This window comes from Quercus lobata, chromosome 2, assembly GCF_001633185.2.
Source record: "Quercus lobata isolate SW786 chromosome 2, ValleyOak3.0 Primary Assembly, whole genome shotgun sequence".
Taxonomy (NCBI): domain Eukaryota; kingdom Viridiplantae; phylum Streptophyta; class Magnoliopsida; order Fagales; family Fagaceae; genus Quercus; species Quercus lobata.
The window spans coordinates 8569842-8581834 of record NC_044905.1 but is presented as its reverse complement, the minus strand read 5'-3'; the positions used below and the strand labels follow the sequence as shown (position 1 = coordinate 8581834).

The window sequence follows — 11993 nt, the reverse complement described above, 5'->3', positions numbered from 1 at the left end:
CCTAGGCATTGTGCCTTATCACTTGTTGGTGAACCAATTATGTACCCAGAGATCAATACACTTGTGGATGAGCTGCACCGGCGGCAAATTTCTACTTTCCTAGTAACAAATGCACAGTTTCCTGAAAAAATTGAAATGCTGAGGCCTGTCACCCAGGTTTGCATGTCCCAGTAAATTCTTTGTCAAAAAGAATCTTGCATCAGAAGATCCTTGCAGGTCTAATAAATCGCAAACCCAATTGATATGTATATTTTTTTTACTTTTGCAGTTATATGTAAGTGTAGATGCTGCGACAAAGGATAGCTTGAAGGCAATTGATAGGCCACTCTTTGGGGATTTTTGGGAGCGCTTCATTGTATGTAAACTTCTTTCAGTATTTAGGAGCTAAAACTATTTGGCACTCAAACCTCTACTGTCATCGTAGTCTGACTGTTTGCAAACTGTTTAGATTATTGATTAACCTCTATGCACTGTAGAGATCAACTCTTAAGAGAGTATAAATCCAAATAAATAAAAATCTCCTACTGAATTCATTATTTGCTCTACTTCTTATCATACAGAAGAAAAAACTTTGTTTCTTTTCTTCAATTATTTGAGAGGTTGGCTCCAATTGGTCCTTTGCTTTTTTTTTTTTCATGGTTTGGTTGAAAAATAATAAAGTTGATGGAAATCCACTTACAAATCCTACTGATGAACCATTAGTGACAAAAGATCCTATGTAAACATGATGGTACACCATCCTTGGTATAAAGCCAAAGAGGTCTAGATGCCTTCTCTGTATCAAATGAACAGCAACAATCAAATTGTGGCTAATTGGAAGGTTGAAAAAGGGGGGTGGGCAGCACAGTTTCTGTCTTTACTTCTTCACTGCTTTTGTCTGTGCTGATGTAGATGTCAGTTATAAATTAGATAGCAGCACAGCAGTTGGTTCAAAATACTGCATATCATAATTAAAATTTTTTTTTTTCAAATGACTGACTATCATATGGCTGTTATTTAAAGATGTCAATCTCTGGGACCTGTGAACCATCTGATAATTGGTCCCAAATTTCTGTGCATGTTATGAAGTAACACAATATGTCTCACTGCCACTCTGTTTTCCTTTTCTTGATCTTTTAACTTGGTATAACTTAACTGACTGGAACTATCATTTTAATGCCTGTGGAAATATTTGGCAGGACTCCTTAAAAGCTCTCAGGGAGAAACAACAGCGAACTGTCTACCGCTTGACGCTGGTGAAAGGCTGGAATACAGAAGACATTGATGCTTATTCTAAGCTCTTTAGTGTTGGAAAACCTGATTTTGTTGAAATCAAAGGTGTTACATATTGTGGAACGTGAGTTGCCCCAATACTCTTCCCCCTGTCCCTGTTGGTCTCTTGAACTGCATGATAATTTTGATAACTTTTCAGGTCTGCTACATCAAAATTGACAATGGAAAATGTACCCTGGCATTCTGATGTGAAAGCTTTTTCTGAGGCCTTAGCTCTAAGAAGCCAAGGAGAGTACGAGGTTGCATGTGAACATGTGCACTCCTGTTGTGTACTCCTGGCAAAAATTGATAAGTTTAAGGTCAACGGCAAGTGGTTCACATGGATAGATTATGAAAAGTTCCACAACTTGGTTAGAAACAGCACCATTTTTGTTTCTGGTTTAATTTAGATTGATAGGTTTTTTAGTTACTGATTTTACTATCATTGGAAATGCAGGTGGCTTCTAGAAAACCGTTTAGCAGCGTGGATTACATGGCTGCCACACCATCATGGGCTGTCTATGGAGCAGAAGAAGGTGGATTTGATCCGGGTCAGTCTCGGTATAAGAAGGAGCGACGCCACAAATCCAGCACTGACTGACCAGGTTAGACACTTGAATTAGTTGAGTTGACAGGAAAAATTTTATATTAATTATAGGTTATATTTTACTGCACTCTGGCTAACTGGCAATTGATGAGAGCCCAAAAGTCCAGGTTGATGTGATAGCATGTTGCCCTTGTCTTTTACATTTTTGTTTATTTTTTAATAATATGTTTTTAAAATGTTACTTTGTAGTACCTAATGTTTTGTCAAGGTTATACTTTGTAATTGTTTGGTTAGAGAGGTCAATCATTGCTCCACTTGTATCAAAATTCAATTCATAGAAATTCAATGAAAACATTATTAGTGGTTTTATCTGATGTAACAAGTGATTATACGAGTGTCAAAGATTTTGGCTTGCTAGTTTTGGTCTAAGAAAACTGCTTATTTGTGAGTAAATTACGAGTCCGTTTGGGATCCACTTATTTTACTGAAACTGAAACTTTTTGTTAAAAATACTGTAAATAAAGATAAAAATTAGTTGAAATAGTACAGTGGGACTCATGAATAATACCAAAAAGTGCAATTGGACCCATGAATTGTACCAAAAATAAGTTGAATAGTAAAATAAGTTGGCAAAAATAATCTTTTCCAAACGGACATTACGTCTGATGTATATTTGTTCCATCAATTATTTTCATGCAGAAATTGTTGACAGTAGTTGACAAATTGCATAATTTTTACGGTATAGGCTGAGTATGACCAAAATCAAGAACTTAGGCCCCTTTTGCTTGCGCATCACCGTTTTAACCAGCTTTCTATATCTTGGGGTAGCTTTACTGTTTATCATCCGATGACAAATTCCAGCTGTCCGCTTCTTTGAGAATAGAACGCAGAACCAGATATTAACTGCTATTATCTGAGTCTTGCAACTCTGTTATAGTGCAGTAGAAATGAGTAGTGTTTTACCTCACTTAACTTTTGTGCATAAGCATTTGGGTAATTTGTTCACTATTTTGAAAAAATCAAGAAAGATTTGAAACCTTAAGGCTCACCATCCAACTTTGAGGAAATGGGCTCATCACAGACCTAGTATACTTTGCCTTTCTTGAACTCTAGTTGTCCAGATTAGTCAGCAACTCTGTTAGTTGCAGTGTACATAAGCATTTGGATAAGTTCACTCCTGATTTTGTTAAGTCAAGACAGATTTGAAACCTTAAGGCTCATCCATTTCATTATCCAACTTTTAGGATACGGGCTCATCATGGACCAAGTATGCATTACCTTTCTTGAACTCCAGTTGTCTGACTAGTCAGCATTTCTGTTAATTTTCTGAGTGTCATGATGATAATAGTGTTCTATGCAGCATAATGATACTTTAAGCCGCTGCATATCCCTGTCTACTTCTTGACCTGCGAAAGGTCCTATATTTAGAAACGGCCTAATATTTGAATTTTAAGTGGCTTCTTGTACTAAACCCATTGCCATGGAAGTTGGGTGAAGAAAATTCAATTCGCGCCATATTCATCCCATCCAATCCATTTTCCAACTTTCTTTCTCAGGAATTAATGGGATATTATTATGTGATTTGAGGTATATGCATTATCCAGTTCCCAACCTTTTTTCTCGTTTGTGAGCTATCATTGTATTATTTCTTTTGAAAAAGAACATTTATTCAATTGTGGACGAATTGTCATGCCTTCAGTTGTAATCAGATGGTTAATTCTCACAAAATGGTTAAGAGTCAAATGTTTATATGGTTCATATCTTATTAATTTAGTTAAGAAAAATCATGTCACATTGTAAACAAGGGAGTGAAAAACATTCTGCCCTGACATGGGATCTTTCATCTGCGGTGGGGACCAGTGAAAACTGGAAAATTAATAAACGAACCTAGCCAAATTTCATTCACTTTTAACTGAGCTAGAAGATGCAGCGAGTGGTAACCGCTGTTGGACTGACATGATCTCAGGAGCATTATTGAGGAATAGGACAGCTGTTTTCTCATTTTGTTGTTCTTTTCTAGCTGGGTATTTTCAATTATTATTATTAGTATTATTATTTGCTTTACCCTAAAATAGAAGAAATTCTCTGGATTTGCATGAGAGAAAGCGTGGTCGGTCCATGGGATTTATTGAGGGAAATTTGCAACCGAGAATGTGAGGGCCTAAGCCTAGTTTTGGATGGAGGGAGATGGTGAAAGTAGTGGGAAAGTTGGTCGGAGTATACTATATTTGGGCACCTTTCTCTCTATCGTATTGTATTCTCCATTCCTCTCCTCCCCTCCCCCCTTTCCTCCTCTCCCAGTCTCACTCCCTAACAAATATATCCTAGCATTATGTTTGAGAGTTTATAAAGGAAATGGAATGGAATATAAAAGAATGTCAAGGAATTAAATATTTCTCTTATATTTGAAAGAAAATGACTAGAATGGAATGTAATCTTGTTGGGGAGTTGAATGGAAAGGAACCCATTGATAAATCTTGCAGCCAATCAAAACAACCACATGATCCCATCCATTGCCGCTGCAGCATTTACGACAAAATTGCCGCCGTGAAGGCAAAAAAGAGAAGAGTTGGGTCTGCTTGGGGAGAGAGATTGAAAAAGGAGAGATAGGTAATTAACGAGAGAATATATTTAAATGGAATCGAGAAACAATAGTGTTTGTTGGATAATTTATTTGCTATTAAGGGCGTTCAACTCTCGGATCTCACCCCACAACTAGCAAAAGTGCTAATAGGCCAAATTATCATTTACCTCTACCTTTCTACAACTTCTATTAATGTATTAGGTATTTGCTTCTATATTAATAAAAAAAAAAAAAAAAATGTATTAGGTATTTTGGTTGGACATTTATATGAGCATCAATGTGTACTTCTAATCAAACAGTCTGTTTAAAAATTAATTCGAGCAATTTTACCATTTGTCAAACCCAATAGATCAATAACGCTAATATTGACCCAATCCGCACGAGTCTTTCTGCATGTCGCCCAAATAGAAAAAGTCTCTTTTTAATTCCTTTGAGAATCAATAGAAATAGTCGCTTAAAACAAACGGACACCTACATGTATCTTCAATCCATACTCGGTGTGGTTTGGTTTGGTTTGGTTTTCTTTTCGGTTTTAATATACTTCAATCAAACAGTACCCAGTCGTTTCAGTTTGAAAGCGAAACCCCCACTAGGGAATGGGGGATACGCTAGGGTCCTACCGGAAGCAAGCGAGGTCAAAGCCTGGGCCTGACAGCTCCTAGTGTTTCTTTTCCTTTTTATTTTTTTATTGTTTTTGGATGAAGCGTTTCTTTTCCTTTTAGTAATCAAATACAAGTTCACAAACATTTTGTCACACAACATAATTGCATATTTGTTAATAGAGTTTTACTAATGCATGCCCGGGCATATACCAAGAAAATTTTCACACTACTTTCATGAGAAATATAAAAAACTATCAACAAAATTTATTGTTTTATCACTCTCCTAATAAAATATTTCTAAAAATAACTCTCCAATACCATAAGGGCATATTAAGAAACCATTTAAGAAAACAATTTATGGAAAAAAAAAATTAACTTTTTTAACAGTTTTTTCAAATTTCTATAAATTTTTTTTTAAAAAAATAGATGATTAACCAGCCTTTGTTAGTATAATTGAATTATGTCATTTATACAAAAAAATCACAATCTAATCGCCACTTTGACATGTGTACCAGTTTAAGAGCATTTATATTGGTGGTGCTACCACCAAATACAAAAAATATGGCTACATTGGTGGAGCCAAAGTCAAATAATTTGGCTCCACAACTACTTTTGGCTATGCACTTTAGCTCCAAGGTAAAAAAAACTAGTGTTCACACTAGTTTAAATATTTTATTAATTTCCTTTCTCTTATTTTTTTATTTTTTTTTCTTTTACTTTTTAGTTCATCCCATGCTTTCTCTCTCCATTTTTTCTCCACTCTACACTCATCGACCCAGCTCGCCCATCACCGATCGTCGATCTCACCTAACCCAGCCACCCCAAACATACATCATCAATCGCTCATCTTCCTTCGTTTTTCGATCTCTTCCTCCATTTGCCAATCTCGCCTCGCCCAGCCGCCACAAACCCAGCTTGCCTGCTCCGACCCAAGCCCCAAGCCTCAAGTCACCGCTACCGCCCATCTCTCTTCTCTCTTCGCTATGATTGGGTATTTTTTGTGTTTTCATATGAGTTTGGTGGCTGTAGTGGTGGTTGATTTTGGCTATGGTGGTGGTGATGGATGATTTTAGCAGTGGGATTATGGATTTTGGTTGTGGTGGTAGTGGATGATTTTGGCTTTGGCAGTGGGTTTTGTGGATTTTGGCTGAGTTTCGTGGTTTATGGTTATGGTTGTAGTTGTGGCAGTGGGTTGTGGTTGTGATGGTTGGTTGTCATAGCTGGTGGTTGTGGTGGCTGGTGGTGATGGGGTTGTGATTGTGGTTATGGTTTCGTTTATTTGTTTTTTTTGTTTTTTTTTTTCTACATTGTGTTGTGGTTGCCAGAGTAGAGTGGTGGTTGTGGTCATTGGTGGAGTTGGCTATTGGTGGAGGTGGTTGTGGTGTTTGTTTTTTGTTGTGGTGTTTATGTTATTTTATTGTGTTGAAAGCTAAAATAAAACCACTGATATTTGATGTTTTGTAAAGTGGGAAAGTAAATTAGATAAAATAACTTTCAATAAAGCCAAATAACTAAAATTATGGTAACAATATAAATGCTCTAGCATATATATTAGTAGTCGTTGTAAAGTAGTGTGGAAGAATTTGGACTCATTTTGTAAGTGATTTCTAATAACGTTGTCTGCATTTTTTTAAAATATACATTGGCAAAAAATGTGAGAAAATCCTGCGGTATAAATTACCATAACAAACGGCGGTATATCTCTAAACTTTTTGATCAAATCCTCTATTTATTTTGTCATGATCTAGAAGTTATTAAATAAAATAATAATAATGATTTCGGTCAGCATAAAATTTAGAGAAGTGTGCAATAAAGTTAGTGTACCCGAACGTCCCGAGTCCATTCATACTAATCCCGTAATCCATAAGACATATCCAGGACGTCTCTCTCTACTCACTCACTGCCCTTCTGCAACATCACACAGCTCTGCTACTTTTTTCTACTTTTTTGACTCTGCCAATTCATTTATTTATTATATAAGACCCTTTGCCCCATTGGTTTATGAAACTTGGGCTCATCTCCTGTGTGTGTCACTGACGCGCCCTTCAATGCCGTGGGTGCCACGTTCAAAAGCGTCAAGCCCTGTCAACTATCAGTCATCCATTGGTTCACCGGGGCAGCGAGCTACGCAAAAGAGAGTTGGACTCAACATATAAATATTATTTCATTATTGGAACGTGACTGTCACGTGCTATAGGCATTGAGTTGGGCATCAAATGTTAGTTTGTGTCTCTTCGTAATCGCACAAAGCTGGCACTGCCACTGGTACCAACTCTCTGAATTCGTAAATTCGATTTCTGTTTACCAATCTTAGCTACACAACACACTACATTAGCTGCTTCCCCCACCTTCCCTTTCATATTGCAAAATCTCCCCCAACTATTTCTTTCTTGCTTCCCTTCCCCCACAACTCACTCATTCATTGTATCTTCTTTTGTTTTCGTTGAACTACTTTTCTTCTTCTACTATGACTTTATTTAGTGAGAACAGAAAAGCTTATTCCATATCATTAAAAACCCTGGAAAAAAATCTACCTGAAGAAATGGACCTACTTTCAAGTCTCAAAGCTTCCATGTACGCTAAATAAAATAACTGTATTTACCATTTTTTACAATAGAAATTGTAAAGAAGATGATGATAACAATCTAACCCTTTTATATAGAAAAAATGAATTCTTTTTTGGGACCCATAAAAGAAAAACTAAGAAAATATTCAAATACAGAATGATAAGCACAATTACTTGAAGCAATCAATACGAAAGCTATGCCCTTTAATTTCTATCTTTGTGAATTAAAAGAGAGAAGCAAATAGTGAATCGGGAAGCTACACAGCATGAAGGGAACAAAAAGGAAGGAAAAATCTATTCCTTGATTTGCTAGACGTAATAATAAAGAAAAATAAAAGAGCGGGGCTTAAATTAATATTACCACTAATTTAAGCTTCAGCTAGCTGCTCTTTCTGGGTTTACTCTTTCGCCTAGCTCTGCTTCTTGGAGCCGGAGGCTCTTTTGGTAATACCTCCCTCTTCTCTGTCTGATCCTCTTCTTTCTTTGAAGCTCCCAGTCCCATAGAGGCAGAAGAACCCTCACCTTTTGGCTGTTCTTCTTCTTCTTCCTCACTCGTTTTAACTCTCTTCGATTGACTCTCATTAGTAGTGTCTTCAGCTTCTTTAGCTACTGATTCTGATTCTTCTTCTTTTTTATCTTGGCTTTCAGGTTTCTCAATGATCTTGCGAGGCCTACCTCTCTTTCTGGGAGTCTGAGACTGTGGCTGTTGCTGGCCTTCATCTCCTGTTATTGAAGCTTCTGCTATTGCTACTGAAAGTTCCTTCGTTTTTTGAGGCTTCTTCTTGCCCATCGATCTTTCTCAATCTAAACCTATAGATATATATCTCAATCAACAAAAGTACAAACAAATAATCTTATTGCTATATTAATATGTGTACCCAGATATCCCTATAACACAAACAAGAGACCACACTGGATCAAAAAAAAAAAAAAACAAGAGACCACACCTAAAATCAAAATCTTTCATTAACTTTGATGTTCAAATCCTTTTTTGCCTCTAGTATTGGTTTCCAAAAATCATTCCAAAAAGAGACCCAGTATTTTTTTTTTTAATCCCAAGTTCACAACTCTCTCTCTCTCTCTATATAAAGATCCTAAAGCAGCTGTACTAATATGTTTGACCAACACCTAGATTTTGAAAACCCCATAGAAACCATCCCTTTCTCCCTCTCTTTCTCTCTCTCATCCAAAGCCCAATGAATAGAATAAGAAATTCGTTAAACTTTAAAGGCTGAAAAGCCACTAAATTCATCTTTCCCTTTTCTCTCTTGATGACTGTTTATCCAACCCATCCCTATGTATCGTATATTCTTTCCTTGCAGAGCTAAAAAGACTAGGAAGGAAGTGTGGTTGTAAGGCAGCGAAGAGAGGAAAAAAAAAATAAGGGGAAGGGTTAGCTAACCATGGTTAGGGTTATAAGGGTTGGAACTTGGAAGCAAAGGTTGTTCCTTTGATTGAAAAGGGCATGCGGAGTTTAGTTTACGTAGCTAAGGTTAGTGCACTGTACGACTCGGACTCAGTGTCTCAGTATGACCACTTGTTGTGTATCTTCCGGGGTTTCGAGTCTCTGAGGTTTGATGAGCTAGTCTTGAGGTGTACGGCCAATCTGGTCTGTGGTAACTGATCGTTGATGACTATGAATATTCGCTGCTTCAACATCATGATTGGTATTGTGTGGCTCAAGTTCCACGGAGTTAAAATAAATAAACAATACAACTATATGAACCAAAAACATAAAATAAAATAGAACTGTATATATGAACAAGACCAAGACCACGAGGTAGACTGATCTGGTTTGGCTTCCTACTTCCTAGTTCATAGTACATTGTTATAAAAAAAAAGCAAGACCAAGACCATAAGCAAACCAAACCCACGAGGTAGACTGATCTGGTTTGGCTTCCTAGTTCCTAGTCCATTGCTCTCACGAGTTGAATTAAAATAGAACCGAGTTTAATAAATAAATACCGTGTGTTCCTCTTTATACTTAACTAAACTAATGAGTGTTTACTCAAAAAAAAAACAAAAAAACAAAACAATGAGTGATGACAGAATGTCACTGATTGCTATAATTTTTTCAATTCTTATAACATAATGAAATTTTAAGATAGAAAAAAATAATAATAATCAGACATACTACACTTGATGAATCACAAACCAGAATACGATTTTTATTTGTTTCTCACACAAATTTTTTTTTCTTTTCAATAATATAATACAAGAAAAAAAAAATTGGGTAGAAAATACAAGAATCTTTAATGCCATAAAAATTTGGCTTTTGTTTACATAGTTTCAAAGTAGTGCTTTGGATTCTCACACGCGGAATCTACTATGGAGTCCATTCATTTATGAAAGCTCGGAGGTATTGCTCCAAGACTAAGTAAAAATTGCCTTTCATTAAGGCCTCCTAATAATACAAATTAAAATCTATATAATACTTAAGAGTAATGCTTGGGACACATAAAAGTGCACAACTTTGTGTTATAACTCGTCACGTGATAAGTTGTGAGTAGTGGAGGTTTGTCCCCACATGGCCCACCATCACACCTCCACCACTTACAACTTTGTGCCACAAAAATAACTTGTCACATGGCGAGTTATAGCATAAAGTTGTGCATTTTTATGTATTTCAAGTATTACTTAATACTTAATTAGTAGATATTTTTTATACTTTTTCCAAGTGAAAATTTATTCACTACTGAAAAATTATAGTATCTTTGTTTGATGGTCCTCATAAACAATAGCTGAGAGCATTACACTTGGTTATTTACTGTCTAAAGGTGATTAGGGTTGAAGATATTTAGTTTACATGACACAACTACTTTGTCACTAAGTTCATTTTAGTTAGAAAAATATTAAAGATAATACAAGTCTTATTGCATAAAAAAGTTTACAACATGATAATGGATTTGATTGGTGTGCACCACTTAATAAATATATATATATATATATTTTTTTTTTTGGCTTGTTTTGTTTTTGGTTTTAGTTTTGATGATTAGTGACACATCGGTTTGTAAGCTTTACATAATAAATTTGTAATATCTTAACATCACTTAGTTAGTTACATGTTACATGGTACTTAACTATTGATTTGGACTTTGGAGGATCATTGGGCAAAGATGACATCTCTGTCTAGGAGGATTGAATAATTTAACATCAAGTTGAACTCAAATATCAAGAAAAATACGTAAAATCATCTTAATTTGTGTTTGCAAAACAATGAACATTTGAGTTGTGTATTTTTTTTTTTTCTTTCAAACAAATATACATTACTACTGATAATTGAATTTTTAATATTCTTTACACATGTGCCCCTTATCTTAACACTAGTTCACCAAGACCCTAAAATGTTTATCCTAATTCATTCGTAGTCTGGAATTTTGTATCTCTTATCTTAATATGAGAGAGAGAGAGAGAGAGATCATTAATATCAAATATTATTGGTGCGCACAGAGGTATTTTAAATTGATTTAAAGCAGTCTAAAGTTGATTTACCAGCATATAATACAGTGCAAGTCAAATATATTGTGATTATAAGGCTTTCCTTTAAAGTTGAGGGACACTATAGATTTGCCATTGAAATGAAGTTTTTCTCCATATAATAACGTCATTTTATTTACTCCATGCTAATCTAGATGGCCAAAATGGGTTTACTGGAATATCTTAGTACATCTTAGATAAACGAAAATTAATCGAGTAACGATAAGAAAACACTAATCAAGTAATGTCTGGTAGCCAAGGAAGCAAGGAAGCATGTTTGGTTAATGGTCACGACATAAAGAAAAGAGTGCACTCAGGAGAAATTCGTCTTGTTCTGTCCAAACCAATTTGTAAAGTCACTAAATCTTGTTTCTCTTGATTATAGTGCTGTCACTGCTGTGCACACGAGTCATGAAGAGTCAGTGTCACTACCATACATTTTACATTCCATGTAGAAACTGGCAAATAAGTGACGAGAACACTTTTGAAGTTATGATAAACTTATGGTTATACTTATATATTCTTTAGAAACAAAAAGAAAAAACAAAAAAAACTCAAGGTTATATATAAATAGTCCAACAAGGGTTTGGCTTGAATGAAACCTAGAGTGGTGTAGTACCTATACGGCTATACATCAACATCTTATATTTGAAGAAATTATCTCGTGGAACTGTCCCTGCCAAACATGAGAGGAATGCTTTATAAAACGGGTTGACTTACTTCTAATAGTTTTTTAATTGGACATTTTCTTTTGTTTTAATGAGAAATTGATACATCATCCATTAACTAAACATTTGGAGGAGATTAAAACCCCAATATCACATCATTTTATCTCAATGGGAAACTAACAGAATGTCCAATTGAAAAACTATTGAAGGTAAGTTAGACCCATTGGTATTAACCTAAACTTATTAAGGAAGGACATAGGATTAATGGAAGAGAATTAAACGCAACTTCTAATATCCT

General features: G+C 35.5%; 2 protein-coding genes across 2 annotated transcripts in view; one reads left to right on the top strand and one right to left on the bottom strand.

Moving 5' to 3' along the window:
• LOC115974331 (S-adenosyl-L-methionine-dependent tRNA 4-demethylwyosine synthase) overlaps positions 1-2172 on the top strand; it is an 18902-nt gene extending 16730 nt beyond the window's left edge. The window contains exons 5-9 of the mRNA XM_031094631.1: positions 6-156; positions 269-355; positions 1179-1336; positions 1412-1622; positions 1709-2172. Of these exons, the coding sequence (XP_030950491.1) occupies positions 6-156; positions 269-355; positions 1179-1336; positions 1412-1622; positions 1709-1852 (751 nt within the window). The 3' untranslated portion in view covers positions 1853-2172. The remainder of the gene's footprint in view (positions 1-5; positions 157-268; positions 356-1178; positions 1337-1411; positions 1623-1708) is intronic.
• A 5512-nt stretch (positions 2173-7684) lies between these two features.
• LOC115977742 (neuromodulin-like) lies at positions 7685-9133 on the bottom strand. Its single transcript, XM_031099761.1, has 2 exons — positions 8498-9133; positions 7685-8360 (listed from the first exon to the last, which is right to left on the bottom strand). Exon 2 carries the CDS (start codon positions 8338-8340, stop codon positions 7930-7932), a length of 411 nt encoding a protein of 136 aa, XP_030955621.1. The 5' UTR covers positions 8341-8360; positions 8498-9133; the 3' UTR covers positions 7685-7929.
• Positions 9134-11993: the final 2860 nt, after the last annotated feature.

What these genes read in the sequence shown, in the direction of transcription:
- LOC115977742 (XM_031099761.1), bottom strand. Translation starts at nt 8,340, where the DNA reads ATGGGCAAGAAGAAGCCTCAAAAAACGAAGGAACTTTCAGTAGCAATA.